General features: G+C 41.9%; 1 protein-coding gene across 3 annotated transcripts in view; it reads left to right on the forward strand.

The window, feature by feature from the left end:
• Nucleotides 1–9,822: 9,822 nt before the first annotated feature.
• Nucleotides 9,823–19,120, forward strand: part of LOC112220368 (sarcoplasmic/endoplasmic reticulum calcium ATPase 2) — a 54,330-nt gene continuing 45,032 nt past the window's right edge. For 2 of the 3 annotated variants that reach the window (XR_002948856.2, XM_024382219.2), the window contains exons 1-4: nt 9,823–10,652; nt 11,031–11,048; nt 11,137–11,219; nt 14,779–14,883. Coding sequence is in view for 2 of the 3 variants with exons in the window: in XM_024382219.2 (XP_024237987.1) it covers nt 10,535–10,652; nt 11,031–11,048; nt 11,137–11,219; nt 14,779–14,883 (324 nt within the window). In the remaining variant the exon portion in view is untranslated. The remainder of the gene's footprint in view (nt 10,653–11,030; nt 11,049–11,136; nt 11,220–14,778; nt 14,884–19,120) is intronic. The other variant, XM_024382220.2, reaches the window with a different exon arrangement.

The raw sequence follows: 19,120 nt of genomic DNA on the forward strand, positions 1-19,120 counted from the left end.
AATCCACATCCATATCTATCAGAGCATGGGGCTCATCTCTCACAGACCTAATAATACCAGTATCTGGGGGGAATCCTCTGCATACAGATAGTGATGACAGTGAGGCTTTTAGACACCTAAAGCCGTATCGGCTATATCCAGGAATGCAAAAGTTCCAAAAGCTGGGCCTAAAATACTGTTTAAGAGATTCAACAAAATATTTTGCTGTGACTCTTATGTGGGTGATGTTAACAATATTTGTTGGTCTGATGTGATTAATAATTATTGATAAACATACACCTGTTAAGAAACTGACTGTTAGAACTGTTAAGGCTCCATGGATTGATGAGGAATTAAAAAATTGTATGGTTGAAAGAGATGGGGCAAAAGGAGTGGCTAATAAGTCTGCAAATTGAGAAATGATGTGAATAAACTCAACAAAAAGAAGAAGAAACTGTATTATGAAGCCAAGATCAATGATATAAAGAATGATGGAAAAAACGTTGAAGTACTTTAAATTAAATTATGGGCAGAAAGACACATTCAACTCCATCTTTCATCAAATTAGATGGCTTATTCATCACAAAACCATTTGATGTTGCCAATTATTTTAATGATTACTTTATTGGCAAAGTGGGCAAACTTAGGCAGAAAATGCCAACAACGAACAGTGAGCCACCACATTCATATATAAAAAAACAAATCATGAAAGAAAAGTATTTGCTAGTTTGAATTTTGTAAAGTTAGTGTGGGAGAGGTGGAAAAATTATTGTTATCGATCAATAAAGACAAACCTCCTGGCATTGACAACTTAGATGGAAAGCTACTGAGGATGGTAGCTGGCTCTATAGCCACTCCTATCGGTCATATCTTTAATCTGAGCCTAGAGGAAAGTTTTTGTCCTCAGGTCTGGACAGAAGCCAAAGAAATTCCACTCCCCAAGTGTGGCCTTTACTGGTTCTAACAGCAGACCTATACCCTTGCTGCCAGCTCTTGGCATACTGTTGGAAAAAAATTGTGTTTGACCAAATGTTAAACAAATTAACAACAGACTTTCAGCATTCTTATAGAGAAGGGCACTCAACATGTACTGCACTGCACAAATGACTGATAATTGGTTGAAAGAAATTGATAATAAGAAGATTGTGGGAGCTGTACTGTTAGATTTCAGTGCGGCCTTTGATATTATTGACTATAACCTGCTGTTGAAAAAACATGTGTTGTGGCTTTTCAACCTCTGCCATATTGTGGTTTCAGAGCTATCTATCTAACAGAACTCAAAGCGTTTTCTTTAATGGAAGCTTTTCTAATGTCAAACATGTAAAGTGTGGTATACCGCAGGGCAGCTCTCTAGGCCCTCTACTCTTTTCTATTTTTACCAATGACCTGCCACTGGCATTAAACACAAAGCATGTGGGACCATGTATGCTGATGATTCAACCATTTCCGCATCAGGAACCACAGCTAATGAAGTCACTGAAACCCTTAACAAGGAGTTGCAGTTTATTTTGGAATGGGTGGCCAGTACTAAACAGGTCCTGAACATCTCTAAAAATAAGAGCACTGTATTTGGTACAAATCATTCCCTAAGTTCTAGACCTCATCTGAATCTGGTAATGAATGGTGTGGCTGTTGAACAAGTTGAGGAGACTAAATTACATGGCGTTACCTTAGATTTTAAACTATCATGGTCAAAACATATTGATTCAATGGTTGTAAACATTGGGAGAGGTCTGTCCATAATAAAGAGATTATCTGCTTTTTTGACACCACACTCCACAAAGCAAGTTCTGCTGGCTCTAGTTTTGTCTTATCTTGATTATTGTCCAGTCATGTGGTCGAGTGTTGCAAGGAAAGACCAGATTGAGCTGCAGCTGGCCCAGAACAGAGCAGCACATATTGCTCTTCATTGTAATTAGAGCGCTGATATCAATACTATGCATGCCAGTCTCTCTTGGCTAAGAGTTGAGGGGGGACTGACTGCATCACTTCTTTTTTATAAGAAACATTCATGTGTTGAATATCCCCAATTGTTTTCATAGTCAACATACACACAGTTCTGACACACACACTTACCCCACCAGACATGGCACCAGGGGTCTTTTCACAGTTCCCATATCCAGAACAAATTCAAGAAAGCATACAGTATTATATAGAGCCATTATTACAATGAACTCTGTTCCATCTCACATTGCTGAAATAAATAATACATCTGGTTTCAAAAAACAGATAAAGCAACACCTCATGGCACAACTTCTCTCCCCTATTTGACCTAGATAGTTTGGGTGTATGTATTGATATGTAGGCTACATGTGCCTTTAAAACATTTTTTATGTAGTTCTGTCCTTGAGCTGTTCTTCTATTAATGTTTTGTATTATGTCACATCTCATGTTTTGTGTGGACCCCAGCAAGAGTAGCTGCTGCTTTTGCAACAGCTAATGGGGATCCTAATAAAATACCAAAATAACCACATACAGGCACATACACTGCCAATACACATGCACTATACTAACCAAAAATATTATCCATCTCTTACTTTGTGTTGAATGTGAGTTACTTTGTGCAAGATAGCTGTTACAGCATGTTCTCCACTCACTGACTATCATCTTCCAGTGGAGTAGGGGTTTCATGCAAGCCATTTATTAGTGGTGGCCTGATTGAACATGTTGGAGCCAGGCAGCAAATAGTGTCTCACACTGGGGATGCTGAGGAGCTATAGAAACATCTGATGTGGCCTTGAGTGGAGGAGGCAGCCTCTCATATCCTCTTCCTGCATTGACAGAACAACTACTGTGAGTGAGGGAGAAGTGACAGGTCAATGACTCACATGAGCAGAGTCAAAGGTTTTTTAGTGGGATTCTCACAAATGAGACTAAATTATCTGGACCAAGATTGTATGAAAACACTGAATTTGCAATTGACCGCCAGAAACCCATCAGTTCACCTATGACATGTTGGTGATCACAGTCCACCAATGCAAACCAATAGATAATGGACCTCTCTGAATAATACCTCACAACCCAGGTCTACTCTCCGCTGCAATCAATGAGGGAAAAAACATATACAACATGGATTTTAACTGGGCTTTTATCAAACCGGATGAGTGAATGTAATTCTAGTATTATTTATTTTTGCTGACCTTAGCAGATTTGTGTTAATATTAGCTGTCAGTTGTATGTTAAGGCCAGGCATCACAGACTGAAATTATATGCTTGCATCTGCCTATCAATTTTGAGATTTGTTGGTATTTTGGTCCATTAATATTAGTACTTTTAAAAAGTAAACCTAAAGATGTCAAAATCTTGATGAAAATGTATATTTTCTTTAGTGTATCATACTACCGCCAGCAACATTTTATGATTTTTAACCACTTTAAAATGGACATACAGCCATCATTTCAAAGCTCACTACATTGAATTACACATAATTTAAAAGACAATTTCACAGAGAATGTAACAAACTGTACTATATGTGGTAACTTTAGGTATTTGGCGTTTGCTAGTCTAAATTCAGTGTAGGCTACTTGTCTTTAACTGCCAGCCATTTCCCGAAAATAAGACTCTTCCCACATGACAACTAATTTTACTCAGCTCCAGAAGCATATACATTCATCAAATTTTGTGTGGTTATCCTTACATATATTCTCGAGACTTGTTGATATGTTATCCATGTTTTATTCTATATTGTCCATTTTCTTTAGAAAAAGGTGGCAAAAAGTCATTTTATGTACATGTCTTTAGTATTTTACAAATAGAAAGATGAAAAAATAATTTATCCACAATCTGCTCTTAAGTGTGTCTTAAAGAGCAACTCCGCCACTTTTCAACCTCATAACTATATTTCCAGTACTAAACCAGTGTCTACATGTGAAAACTGCAATTTTTCCACATTTTGTAAAAAGTTATATAACATTACAAAGTTATACCTGCTGACATCACCAAAGGTTAAAACATTTTAAAAACAGTGATTTTTGTAACACTATGTAACACTACTGTACGCTCTCGTTGGTTGGCCCTCGCTTCATACTTGTCGCCAAACCCACTGGCTACAGGTTATCTACAAGTCTCTGCTAGGTAAAGCCCCACCTTATCTCAGCTCACTGATCACCATAGCAGCACCCACAGCATGCGCTCCAGCAGGTATATCTCACTGGTCACCCCCAAAGCCAATTCCTCCTTTGGTCGTCTTTCCTTCCAGTTCTCTGCTGCCCATGACTGGAACGAATTGCAAATATCTCTGAAGCTGGAGACTCACATCTCCCTCACTAGCTTTAAGCACCAGCTGTCAGAGTAGCTTACAGATCACTGCATCTGTACATAGCCCATCTGTAAACATCCCATCTATCTACCAACCTCATCCCCATACTGGTATCTATTTATTTATTTATTTTGCTCCTTTGCACCCCACTCCAGTGTTTAATTGCTATATTGTAATTACTTCGCCACCATGGCCTATTTATTTCCTTAACTTACCTCATTTGCACTCACTGTATATAGACTTTTTGTTTTCTTTTGTTCTACTGTATTATTGACTGTATGTTTTGTTTATTCCATGTGTAACTGTGTTGTATGTGTCAAATTGCTATGCTTTATCTTGGCCAGGTCGCAGTTGCAAATGAGAACTTGTTCTCAACTAGCCTACCTGGTTAAATAAAGGGGAAATAAACAAATTAAATAAAAAATGAGATTTGCGCTATTGTGGGGCGCAAGAAAATACTCTCCCTCTGTTCAGAGGGACGTTGCAAGTTTTGAAAATCACCTTTTTTACATTTAATCCTACCCTGTGATGTTACAGACAACCTTTTTTTATGACCTTTCGTTTTAACCACAGATCATATAAACTCACCATTTTCAGATATTTAAACACTGGTCTGGTGCTGGAGATAATGAACATAAGGTTAAAAAGTGGCATAATTGGCCTTTAACAAAATTAAACCAAAGTATTAGGCTGATTTGTGATTAAGTGTCCCAAAAAATGTTTTTACAGGAAATGCAAATATGCACATATTTCATTAGTTAATTTGCTAATTTTAACACAATATTTCGGGGGAAAAAATATATTTGCATCTACATTCAACTGGTAAAAGTTGATTGTGATATGATTAAGGGGAACGGGGGACTTTTTGATAACCGTGTAAATCTCTCTCTAAATGACGTGCAGGACCATGCAGGGATTTGCAATCTTGCAGGATGTCTACTTGGATACTAATTAGCGTTATCTAACTTGAGAGTAAATAGAGCCGAATATATTGGTAGAAGTCGCCTTGTCCTAGAGAGATTTACGTGGTTATCAAAACGTCACGCCCGGGTAAGCCTACACGAAACACAGTGCTTATTTGAAGTGTTTCAGAAATCCCCAATGAGAAAATGAATGGCGAAAAAACTATTAGAACCATTTCCCTTTTTGACTGCTAGGTTTTGGGAGGGTATTATGATGCCTCCACTGTGGGGCTATATCTGCAACATGCCAATTTTATGGAAACACATCTCTGGCGGTTAAAGGCGTTATTGTTTTTATGCGAATTTTGAATATTTGCATGAAAATATGTGGCCAATTGAAGGAATCCTAGAGCAACATAGTTGCTAACACCAACGGCAGTTCGGAGGTAGAGTGCCGAGGAAGGGCAAGATAAGTCGCGAGGGGAATATAAAGTGATTCTGAAGTTTAGGGAGGAAGGGAAAGTTGGGGGGTTAGGTTGACGGCTGTTATAAAATAGTTGATTGGGGAAGTTGTCAAGGCTAAAGTGTTAAGAGATGGGAGCTTGTTGGTGTTCTGTAAGGACATGGCGCAGAGGGAAAAAGCTCTTGAGTGAAGCACATAGGTTGGTGTCGAGCAGCAGAGGTGATCAAGCAGGGAAGCAGTGGATTAAAGGGGTGATAACAGGAGTGCCTGTGAGTGTTAGCAAGTGACAACTTGAGACGAGGCGTTCTAGTAAATGTTCAAAGATGGCAAGCAACAAGGGATGGAGTTAGGGTAGATAGGCTCTCTATTCTGTTACACTTCAAGGACCGGGTACTGCCAAATAAAGTAACCATAGGATATATGAGTTATTATATACTGGGTGGTTTGAGCCCTGATTGTTGATTGGCTGACAGCCGTTGTATATCAGACTGTATACCACGGGTACAACAACACCTTTCTTTTAACTGCTCTAATTACATTGGTAACGAGTTTCTAATCGCAATAAGGCACCTCTGGGAGGTTCGAGATCTTAGTTATAGTGGTAGTACTACAATGGAATGCTCAAACCCTGTTGGCTAATGAGCAGGAGTTCAAGCAGTTCATTGTGGATATGCCAGATAAGCCTGATGTGATTTGGCCCAAACCAACTGTGAAGTTTATCATACAGGGACATGTAGTGGTTCGTTGGGAAGCAAGGATGTACTTATAGGATGCTAGGCAAAGGTATTGAACAGGATGAATGTGTGGTTGAGAGGAGGGGTGCTAGTGGTAGTGAACTACTATAATCCTTGTCAGATATTGGACCTGGAAGTGCTGGAGATGGTGGAGTGCTAGGATAGAGGTTAAGTGGTGTGGCCATTTTAATGCCCAGAACATGCTCGGGGGGTGCAAGTGATGGGAAATCTTACAGAAGATCTGGTGTGCCTGAATGATGGCTGAGGGACCAGGATTGATGTAGCCACAGGGAAAGAGACTGCCTTGGACCTCACTCTGGTATCTAGGTTTGGAAGGGCAAAGTGGGATCAGTTTCAGGAGCTGAGTGAGCAGGTGATGGCTTGGGTGGATATAAAGGGAATGTGGATAATATGAATAGCTTTAGTGGGGGCAGCTACTGAGGCTATACCTTAGAGTTCAGGGAGGAGGAGGAGGAGGAGGAGGAGGAACGCAGTCACATGGATGAGTGAGGGGCAATGGTGAGGAATAGGAACAGGGCATTTAGAATACTGAGAACTTCCAAAATCTGATTCAGTATCAGCAGGCCCTGGTGAGGAGAACTGTCATGTTGGCGTCGGTTCTGTGACACCATTGGAAGTGCGACACCTGTTTGAAAAGTGGGAGGGATGATTAAGAGGATGAGTGGCTTCTGAAGGGAGTGGGATTATCCTGTGTTGACGAGAAGGAAAGGATGTGGAAGTAACAGATGAATGCAGAGATGATGGACAAAGCATTTGTCCAAGTGCATATAACTCTGCAAATTTGTCAGGAGGGGGAGAGAGAGAACGAGAGAGGAGCATCCTGGAGTTTTGGATAGGACGAGGGTTGTAAATTATGCATTGAATGCACCATTTACCATGGCAGAGATGAAAAGGGCAACAGGTAAGGCTGGGTTAACTTCACCTGGGAAAGATGAGGTGTGCTATGTTATGTTGGCCCATCTTAGTGATAAGGTATTAGTGTTGTACACCAGAATGTGGGAGGAGGGGAAACTACCAGGCAGCTGGGAGGAGGCAGTAGTGGTACCAATCCGGAAGCCAGGGAAGGACCCAACGAGGCCAACAAGCTATCGGCCAATAGCTTTAACATCACATGTATGTAAGATTATGGAACGTATGATTACGGAGAGGCTAACTTACTTCCTGGAGAGCAGGGAGCTAGTATTGCCACATCAGAGTGGGTTCAGGAAGGGGAGGGGAACTATGGACCCAGTGCTCTGCTTAGAAGCAGAGGTCAGGAAGACTCAGTGAACAAGGAGACTGTTGTAGCTGTCATTTTTGATGTGGAGATGAGGGGTTGTTAATAAAGCTTGATATTATGGAGGCAGGAGCATACAAATGGATAAATTATTTCCTGTTTGGAAGGTCTATCCAGTTGAGGGTGGGGACGTCTCTATCAGACAGCTACCTGGTGGATAACGTTACACCGCAGGGTAGCGTGATTAGTCCTCTGTTCTCAATAATGATCAATGATGTTTACTCTCAGGTACGGCTGGATATTGGGAGGTCGTTATTTGTAGATGATGGGGCCTTATGGGAGAGGGGAAGTAATGTGCCATTACAGGAAGCAATTGAAGAGGTAGAACAGTGAGCATTAATGTGGGGATTCAGGTTCTCTGTAGAGCTAACGTAGACAGTGTTTTTTACCAGGAGGAAGATGGGAGATGAGGTACGCTTGAGGTTATATGGGAGAAACTTGGAGAGGGTGAGGGCCTTCAGGTTCCTTGGGGTATACTTTGGCACTAGGCTGACCTGGGCAGAACACATTGAGAGAGTGGCAGGTAAGTGTAAGAAGGTGCTAAATGTGACGCGCTGTCTGACGGGGAAGGAGTGGCGGGGGGGTGAGCGTTCCTTTTTGAGGACCATGTATGTTGCATTGAATCAATCCGTAATAGACTATGGTAGCATAGAGTATGGTTCGGCAGCCCAAACCTTATTGGAAAGGCTAGATGTCATTCAGGGGAAAGGACTCAGAATATGTAGTGGGGTGTTTCGGACCTCCCCAGTGGCTGCACTACAGGTGGAGGTGGGAGATTTGCCATTGCAGATTAGCTGGCAATGAATTATTGGGTCAACCTACAGGGACATGGGGTGTTTTGTTCTGCAAAAGGGATTTTACAGGCATGATGGAAAACATGAGCGAGCACAGAACACAAGCTTTGGGTGGGTAATACCCAGGCGAGGGAGGTGGGACTGTATGCAAGAGAGTTTAGTCCAACGGTACCTATTCCTGTAAATCCACCATGGCTACTCCCACCTTCAGTAGTTGATCTAGAAGTGTTGGAGAGACTACGGAAAGATAGGATGGGTGTTGATCCATCTTATTTGTTTAATAGATAGATGCATACTGTGTATCAGGATTTTATGGCCATTTACACAGATCATTCAAAAGATCCAAGGACAGGACGTACTGGGTCAGCATTTGAAGTGCAGGAAAGTGGGGTGACAGTCAGGAAATGTATTTCAGATCATCTGGTTGTATATATATCAGAGCTGATGGCCATACTGTTGGCCTTGCAATGTGTGGAGTAAGTCAAGCCAGACAGAGTAGTTATTTGCTCTGATTCATGTGCAGTGTTGATGTGTCTGCAGTCCTTTAGCTCACGTAGCAGACAAGACCTGCTTTATGATGTACTACAAACCCATGGTAGGATTAAACAGATGGGTATACAGATAAGATTTACTTGGTTCCCAGTCAGTGGAGGCTGCTGAGGTGAAGACTGCTCATAATAATGGCTGGAACGGAGTAAATGGAGGATTTACCACGAGCCTGTCCTCCTCAATTAAGGTACCACCAACCTCCTGTGGTCCCAGCCCATGTGGGGGTGGAGGGGAACTTGGTAGTTGATGTACCCGCTAAACAAGCACTTAGTAGTGGGGATGTTGTAGTTTCAATGAGCAAGGCAGAGGCAAAAGACCGATATGGACAGTGATTTTGCAGAGATGGCAGGAGCAGTGAAGTAGAGATACTAAGGGCAGGCATTTATTTCAAGTATCAGAGGGAAAGAGAGAGGCTGAAATCCAGTATGAGGGAGAAGGGGATACAGAAAAGTAGTTTAGAGTATATTGAGTAGAACGTCATTAGATATAGTCTCACAATGTATATAGACTCCCCTTTTTTGTGTTACTGTGTTATTGACTTGTTAATTGTTTACTCCATGTGTAACTCTGTGTTGTCTGTTCACACTGCTATGCTTTATCTTGGCCAGGTCGCAGTTGCAAATGAGAACTTGTTCTCAACTAGCCTACCTGGTTAAATAAAGGTGAAATAAAAAATAAATAAAAATGTAATATTTTTCTAAGAGCAACGGGGCTGGCAGGTAGGATTTACTTTCTCTTGGTCTCTGGCCCACACTCCAGTACAGTAGGTGGTGGTAAGACACAATAACATTGGATGCCAACCGCTGATAAACCCCACCGAAGAAGATCAGTTTGTCAGAAGTTACTACAACCACAAAGTCGCAATTGGCTATCACAAAACGTGTCTTAATTTAAGGTTAGGCATAATGTTAGCAGGGTGGTTAGGGTTCAAATACGATTTTTTTTCATTTACATTTTTTTAAATAGGCTGTGGTAACTAGTGAGGACCGAAAGATCGGGAAGAAAAATGGATTTCCGGAGTCTCCAACCAATAAGCGCATTCCACATGCGGACACCGAGCGCAGCATTCGGAGCATGCGAAAGGTAGTGAACAAATGCGATTGGTGCTGATGGGGAACGCATTGAATCCGCGGCAGCACACAAGAACAAATAGACAGCGGACATCCACGAAGGCTGTACTTGTCAGACCTACCGCGTAACCACCTGCATTATCCAACTACAGAGACGCATTTTTTTAGTTATTGCCCCTTCAAAAAATGAAATAGTTTTGATAGTGGTATGAATTATCCGTATTTCATGGTTGTCTGGAACATTGTAGCCAACCGGCGAATTTGACGGGGGAAGGCATCGGTCTCCTAACAAGTGTGAGGACTAACAGCCACCATTTTCATTGCACGTTATTTAGTGTTTGGGAAATCAAATACATTTCAAGATATTCGTATGAATTTTTGGCAGCGTGAGTTTGGGGAAGACACAAAATAAGTGAGTAATCAGTGGGGTTGTCGAGGTTTCAGCTAACGTTAGCGAGCTAGTGTGTGACCTCGCACAGATACTCACCATGGAGAACGCTCACACAAAGACAGTGGAGGAAGTTTACAGCCATTTCAACGTGAACGAAAGCACAGGTCTAGGTTTAGACCAGGTGAAGAGGCAGCGGGAAAAATGGGGACCTAACGGTGAGTAACATGTTGCTGAAATGTGATATCCCTTCCCTGGCCACACGGTGTACGGCCTGTTAGCCTGCTAAACTCGCTACGCCGCTGGCATTCTTCAGCAACCGGCTTGTTTGAACGAAATGCTGACGTCACGAACATGTACAGTCTCGTGTGTTGAAACAATTTCAGTGAACGAGCTAAAGCAAAATGCTGTACATTTAAAGTGGTCAGCCTGTCCTAAACGATGTTCAGTATATCTTATGTTTGTCTTCCAGTCCACGTCAATTTAGATGTATTTTCCCCTTTGAAACTCTTATTCGTAATCCTTATTTTCGGTTGTAACCTCCCTCTCACTGTTGTCCTCTATTTCCGGTGTGGTATCCTTTGGATGAATCGCAGAATTGCCTGCTGAGGAGGGTAAGTAAATCGTTCTATTTTTTTTGTTGATTTACTTTTTATAGGTATCCAATTATTTGGATGCAATCAAACTCTCTTCTTTTCTTAGGAAAGTCTTTATGGGAACTGGTAGCTGAACAGTTTGGAGATCTACTTGTGAGGATTCTTCTTCTTGCGGCCTGCATATCCTTTGTAAGTATATAATTACTTTATTGAAATGAGGATGATGGTATGCTTCATATGTCCAGAATAAGTGTATGAGCATAATTATTGGGGAACACACAAATCCCCTCTAGGGCAGATGGCACTGAAGAGTGTTTTCTTAAGAAATTGCAAAATCCTTTGTCTCCATTAGGCCTTGTACCCACAGCTCCAGCTTCATGTCGGTTTTGTATGGTATCTGACTGTCTATTCTGGTGAAAATGTGATGTTAAACTGGCATTCATCCAATACTTTAGGGATAATTGGTTGTTGCACCTACTTGTAATGTCATTACATCCTAGTCTGCTATGTTGAGAACATCATTGATGGAGATTGAGTTTCTAGTTGTTAGTGAGTCACTGGTCGTCAGCCATTTTCTTGCACCTGTTTGGAGCCTCCTTTTCCTGCTGTTGCCCAATTATGCCTAATTTACTCCTTTTAGGCCCCATCATATCCCTTCTATTGAAGTCCTTCAGGGGAAGCAGTTGATCTGGACATAAACAATGTTTGGGTTATGTCACAGGTGGCCTCACTAGTGGTGATCCTGGTGAGTGCCAAGTTCACCTCTCTGTGACCCCATTTCCCTTCCTGTTGGCTCGTATTCAACGCCACATCACTGTAGATATCACCAGCAGCGGGGACAGTCACACACAGTGATGTTCAGGAATCTGGCCTGTAAATCACATTCAGCAGTGGCCGGTCTCTCTCTCTCTCACACCCACACACGAGAGTCCTAAACGTGCTTGAGCTGTCAAGATGTTCACATTTTCATTGGCATTTGTTGCGATAGGCTGTAACTCTAACTGTGTGAAGAGGGGAATCCTAGTATATGACATTTCTAGTTCTGGCCTAGATTCTGATTGAGGAGACAACTTAATTCTTAACCTGTTGTTCTGAAATAGTCTTTGAGCAACAATAGACCCATTCACTGGATAAAATTTGATGAAATGGGACTGATGCTGTCATTACGCTGAACACATTTACCAATACATGGTAGTGAGAGGCTTTCAATCCTCTATTCATTGTGCAAATGAGTCATATTATTGACTGTTAACGCCAGAGAGCTTGACAAGGATAATTAGGTGGGCTCTGAGTAGAGGTCGACCGATTATGATTTTCCGATGCCGATTATTGGAGGACCCCAAAAAAGCGGATACAGATTAATCAGACGATTTGTATTTATTTATTTGTAATAATGACAATTACAACAATACTGAATGAACACTTATTATAACTTAATATAATACATTAATAAAATCAATTTAGCCTCAAATAAATAATGAAACGTTCAATTTGGTTTAAATAATGCAGAAACAAAGTGTTGAAAGTAAAAGTGCAATATGTGCCATGTAAGAAAGCTAACGTTTAAGATCCTTGCTCAGAACATGAGAACATATGAAAGCTGGTGGTTCCTTTTAACTTGAGTCTTCAATATTCCCAGGTAAGAAGTTTTAGGTTGTAGTTATTATAGGACTGTTTCTCGCTATACGATTTTGTATTTCATATACCTTTGACTATTGGATGTTCTTATAGGCACTTTACTATTGCCAGTGTAACAGTATAGCTTACATCCCTCTCCTCGTCCAGGAACACATCGACAACAGCCATCCTAAAGCAGCGTTACCCATGCAGAGCAAGGGGAACAACCACTCCAAGCAAGTGAAGTTTGAAACGCCATTAGCGTGCACCCCACTAACTAACTAGCCATTTCACATCGGTTACACAAGCCTCATCGCAGGAGTTGATAGGCTTGAAGTCATAAACAGCTGCTGGCAAATGCACAAAAGTGCCGTTTGAATGAATGCTTACGAGCCTGCTGGTGCCTACCATCGCTCAGTCAGAGATTAATTATAACATAATAACACACAAATACGAGCCATAGGTCATTAATATGGTAGAATCCGGAAACTATCATCTCAAACAAGACATTTATTCTTTCAGTGAAATACGGAACCGTTCTGTATTTTATCTAACGGGTGGCATCCATAAGTCTAAATATTGCTGTTACATTGCACAACTTTCACTGTTATGTCATAATTACGTAACATTCTGGCAAACTAGGCGGCCCAAACTGTTGCATATACACTGACTCTGCGTGCAATGAACGCAAGAGAAGTGACACAATTTCACCTGGTTAATATTGCCTGCTAACTTGGATTTCTTTTTGCTAAATATGCAGGTTTAAAAAATATATACTTCTGTGTATTGATTTTAAGAAAGGCATTGATGTCCATGGTTAGGTACACATTGGAGCAACGATACGCACCCCATCAATTATATGCAACACAGGACACGCTAGATAAACTAGTAATATCATCAACCATGTGTAGTTAACTAGTGATTATGATTGATTGTTTTTTATAAGGTAAGTTTAAGGCTAGCTAGAAAATTACCTTGGCTTACTGCATTCACTTAACAGGCAGTCTCCTCGTGGAGTGCAATGAGACAGGTGGTTAGAGCGTTGGACTAGTTAACTGTAAGGTTGCAAGACTGAATCCCTGAGCTGACAAGGTAAAATCTGTCGTTCTGCCCCTGAACAAGGCAGTTAACCCACTGTTCCTAGGCTGTCATTGAAAATAAGAATGTGTTCTTAACTGACTTGCCTAGTTAAATAAAGATGTATAAAAAAAAATATCGACCTCTAGCTCTGAGTTAATGATGCTGAGGCCTCTAGTGTACTCCACTGCCTGAGCGCAGAGCCTATCTCCCTGTTCATGATTGACTGTCGGAGACATCAAAATAAAATAAGAGGATGCGTTTTTTTTTTAGCCTCTTCATTCAAAGAAGTGGTCATTCCATAGCATACAAGTTCAAGCTTGGCCTTTATGAGCACTGTTGTGTGGGAAGCTACCGCTCCAGCCCTAATGTAGCCTAGTTTAAGATTTCTAGGGATTTCTAGAGATTTCTTTATCTTTCTTTTCAGTAATTTCTACTGTTGTTCCCTCTATCTCCAAGGCATTTCTATGAGGTAAAGTGGTTGGGCCTCAGCAGATGAAATTGCTTATTTTCTGTTATGTAATGTTGTTATTCAAACCACTGGTTTAAACCCATGCATCCTATTTCAGTGGCTGAGAAGGACTTAATGGAAATGAACACCACTTTAAAGAGCAGTCACTCACTGTTGAGAGGACAAAATGCTTTGCTAGAGACTGGATGCCTGAACAGGGTAGAGTTGTGTGGTGCTTTGAATGTGAACTACAGGTATTAGAAATGGCATGTTCATGATTTGATTGATGTAGCTGAAAGTCCTGCAGCTGACATAACAATTAAGTGTTTGATGGGCTTGTGCTGACAAACACACTTTCAGCCCTGATGAGCATTGTCACTGTCCAACTGCTACTTTTCACCCAAATTGAATTACTTACTGTTACCAAGTGATTGCCTTTGCTCTGGTTTTGCAATAGTGCTCCAGGCTCTGTTATCTTGACCCTTGCCTCATCTCCGCCACACCCTAAAGCTGGTATAACGTAGACATTGATATGTGCAACTGCAGGGCATAAAATGAATGTATTTTTTTTGTATTGCTGTCTGACTTGTCTGCCTGTTTCAGGTGCTGGCCTGGTTTGAGGAGGGAGAGGAGACCATCACAGCCTTCGTGGAGCCTTTTGTAATTTTGCTGATTCTGATAGCAAATGCCATTGTGGGTGTCTGGCAGGTAAGCAGATCTTTTTTTACAACCTTTTTCTTTTAATATGGTGAACTTGGTTATTTTTTTGGTTTGATAGACTGTCCCACCTTAAGAGGAATATAGTTAATTGTAGTAGGCCTAGCGTATGATAGGATCAGGCCATATCTACAGATAACCGATTGCCTCACTCACTATAAATTCAGGGAATTGATTGTGTGTATGTGGAAGAAGCTGAAATTTCTGTGCAAATTGTAGCAAAGCTGTTTTTCCTCTGGCTGGTTTAATGAGTTTCAAGGTCTCTCCAGTTAGTAACAACCATTAGTTGCCTGTGATTGGTCACTGAGCTGGTTCCCCTGATGGCAGCGATTGGATCCCAGGAAGAGGGTTTGGAAGAGGGTTTGGAGGGATCCCTGTGGACATCCTCCTGCCAGTTAAACGCCTGCCTGCCCAAACCAATCCGCCGAACCACAGGGAAAGAAAATGCCATGAATATAAAAACAGTTCAAAATAGAACCAAGCTTAGGGTGGCACCAGAGGCTATTCTTCTCAGTCCTTTATGGCACAGGAGAATGAACATATACACTGGGCATATAGCTAGGCCTATACAGTGCCTTCGGAAAGTATTCAGACTCCTTGACTTTTTCCACATTTTGTTACGTTACAGCCTTATTCAAAAATGAATTACAATTTTTTTATCATCAATCTACACACTACCCCATAATGACAAGGCAACATTGTTAGAAATAATAAATGTACATTTTACATAAGTAATCAGACCTTTTATTCAGTACTTTGTTGAAGCAGCGATTACAGCATAGAGTCTTCTTGGGTATGATGCTACAAGCTTGGCACATGTAGTTGTGGAGTTTCTCCCCTTCCTCTCTGCAGATCCTCACTAGATCTGTCATGTTGGCTGGGTAGAGTTGCTGCACAGCTATTTTCAGGTCTCCAGAGATGTTCGATCGAGTTAAAGTCCGGGCTATGGCTGGGACACTCAAGGAATATTCAGACTTGTCCCGAAGCCACTAATGCGTTATCTTGGCTGTGTGCTTAGGGTTGTTGGAAGGTGAACCTTCACCCCAGTTTGAGGTCCTGAGCGCTCTGGAGCAGGTTTTAATCAATGATCTTTCTCTACTTTTCGTTCATCTTTCCTTTGATCCTGACTAGTCTCCCAGTCCTGCCAAATAGTTAAACCTGGGTTTCATTGGACCAGAGAATCTTGTTTCTCATGGTTTGAGAGTCCTTTAGGTGCCTTATGGCAAACTACAAGCGGGCTGTGGTGGCTTCCATCTGGTCACTCTACCATAAAGGCCTGATTGGTGGAGTGCTACAGAGATGGTTGTCCTTCTGGAATGTTCTCCCATCTCCACAGACAAATTCTGGAACTTTGTCAGAGTGACCCTCGGGTTCTTGGTCACCTCCTTGACTAAGGCCCTTCTCCCCCAGTTGCTCAGTTTAGCCGGGCGGCTAACTCTAGGAAGAGTCTTGGTTGATCCAAACTTCTTCCATTTAAGAATGATAGAGGCCACTGTGTTCTTGGGGACCTTCAATGCTGCAGACATTTGTTGGTACCCTTCCCCAGATCTGTGCCTCGACACAATCCTGTCTCGGCGCTCTAAGGACAATTCCTTCGACCTCATGGCATGGTTTTTGCCCTGACATCCACTGTCAACTGTGTGCTTTTCAAATAATTTCCAATCAATTGAATTTACCACAGGTGGACTCCAATCAAGTTGTAGAAACATCCCAAGGAGGATCAATGGAAACAGGATGCACCTGTGCTCAGTTTCTCATAGCTAAGGGTTTGAAAACTGTTTTTACTTTTAATACATTTGCAAAAATTCTAAACTGTTTTTACTTTGTCATAATGGGGTATTTTGTGTAGATTGCTGAGGATTTTTTTTTGTTTTTTTTTTGAATAAGGCTAAGTATCAAAATGTGGGGAAGGGGTCTGAATCATTTCTGAATGCACTGTATGCATCCATCTACACACAATACCCCATGATGACAAAGCGAAAAATAGATTTAGACATTTTAGCAAATGTATTAAAATAAAGACCCCTTATTTACATATGTATTCAGACCCGTTGCTACTGTATGAGACTAGAAATTGAGCTCAGGTGTATCCTGTTTCCATTGATCATCCTTGAGCTGTTTCTTCAACTTGATTGGAGTCGAATTCCATATTAATGCCCATGATTTTTGAATGAGACGTTCGACGAGCAGGTGTCCACATACTCTTGGTCATGTAGTGTGTGTGTGAATACAGCACGTTACTTTGATCTGTGGTAAAAAAAAAAAAAGATTGATATATATATATCAAACTCAGCAAAAAAAAGAAACGTCCTCTCACTATCAACTGTGCTTATTTTCGACAAACTTAACATGTGTAAATATTTGTATGAACATAACAAGGTTCAACAACTGAGACATAAACTGAACAATTCCACAGATATGTGACTAACAGAAATGGAGTAATGTGTCCCTGAACAAAGGGGGGGTCTAAATTAAAAGTAACAGTAAGTATCTGGTGTGGCCACCAGCTGCATTAAGTACTGCAGTGCATCTGAACTGCACCAGATTTGCCAGTTCCTGCTGTGAGATATTACCCCACTCTTCCATCAAGGCACCTGCAAGTTCAGACATTTCTGGGGGATTGGCCCTAGCCCTCACCCTCCGATCCAACAGGTGCCAGGTGTGCTCAATGGGATTGAGATCCGGGTTCTTCGCTGGCCATGGCAGAACACTGAAATTCTGAAAGCGTTTAACACTGAAATCACGCACAGAACGAGCAGTATGGCTGGTTGCGTTGTCATGCTGGAGTGTCATGTCAGGATGAGCCTGCAGGTAGGTAGGGTAGCACATGAGGGAGGAGGAGGTCTTCCCTGTAACCCACATCGTTGAGATTGCCTGCAATGACAACAAGCTCAGTCCGATGACGCTGTGACACACCGCCCCAGACACACCTCCATTCCACCTCCAAATCGATCCTTCTTCAGAGTATATGCCTCGGTGTAACGCTCATTCCTTCGACGATAAACGCGAATCCCACCATCACCCCTGGTGAGACAAAACCGCGACTCGTCAGTGAAGAGCACTTTTAGCCAGTCCTGTGTGGTCCAGCGACGGTGGGTTTGTGCCCATAGGAGACGTTGTTGCTGGTGATGTCTGGTGAGGACCTGCCTTACAACAGGCCTACAAGCCCCCAGTCCAGCCTCTCACAGCCTATTGCGGACAGTCTGAGCACTGATGGAGGGACTGTGCGTTCCTGGTGTAACTTGGGCAGTTGTTGTTGCCATCCTGTACCTGTCCTGCAGGTGTGATGTTTGGATGTACCGATCCTGTGCAGGTGTTGATCCACGTTGTCTGCCACTGCGAGGATGATCAGCTGTCCGTCGGGTCTCCCTGTAGCGCCGTCTTTAGGCGTCTCACAGTACGGACATTGCAATTTATTGCCCTGCCCATATCTGCAGTTCTCATGCCTCCTTGCAGCATGCAAGGCATGTTCAGGCAGGTGAGCAGGGACCCTGGGCATCTTTATTTTGGTGTTTTTCAGAGTCAGTAGAAAGGTCTTTTTAGTGTCCTAAGTTTTCATAACTTTGACCTTAATTGCCACCGTCTGTAAGCTGTTAGTGTCTTAACGTTCATCCCACAGGTGCATGTTCATAAATTGTTTATGGTTCATTGAACAAGCATGGGAAACAGTGTTTAAACCCTTTACAAAGAAGATCTGTGAAGTTATTTGGATTTAAAACATTTTTTTTGAAAGACCGGGTCCTGAAAAAGGGATGTTTCTCTGACTTTGCTGATAAGTATATCTTTCCTCAATAAAGAACTTACGACTGATGTGATTGTCCCACCTAGCTAGCTTAAGGTGAATGTTCTAGACCACACAGTTTAACTGAGAGGGACAGAATGTTGGAAAGCATTTCACGAGCCACACACTGTACTGAGTGGCAGAGGTGTGTTCAGTGGCAGTGTGAACTGTGCAGCCGATTGTTCTCAAATGAGAGCCGAGAAGGGGCTTGGTGTGAATTACAATGAGTCTTTTTGAAGTGTGGGTAATCTCATTTACATCCTGCACATAAAGAAAAATACGTGGCTCTCAATTAGAGGTTTGTCCAAGCCACAGTATCCAGGGTGTATTCTGAATTGAATGACTCACCACAGGGTTCTATGGCTAGAGACAGATTTCATTCTCTTGGTTGAGGAATATAGTCCACAGTTTGGCAGGATGCAAAAGCCATATGGCAAGAAAGACTTC

The sequence above is a fragment of the Oncorhynchus tshawytscha genome, linkage group LG20 (assembly GCF_018296145.1).
Source record: "Oncorhynchus tshawytscha isolate Ot180627B linkage group LG20, Otsh_v2.0, whole genome shotgun sequence".
Lineage (NCBI taxonomy): Eukaryota > Metazoa > Chordata > Actinopteri > Salmoniformes > Salmonidae > Oncorhynchus > Oncorhynchus tshawytscha.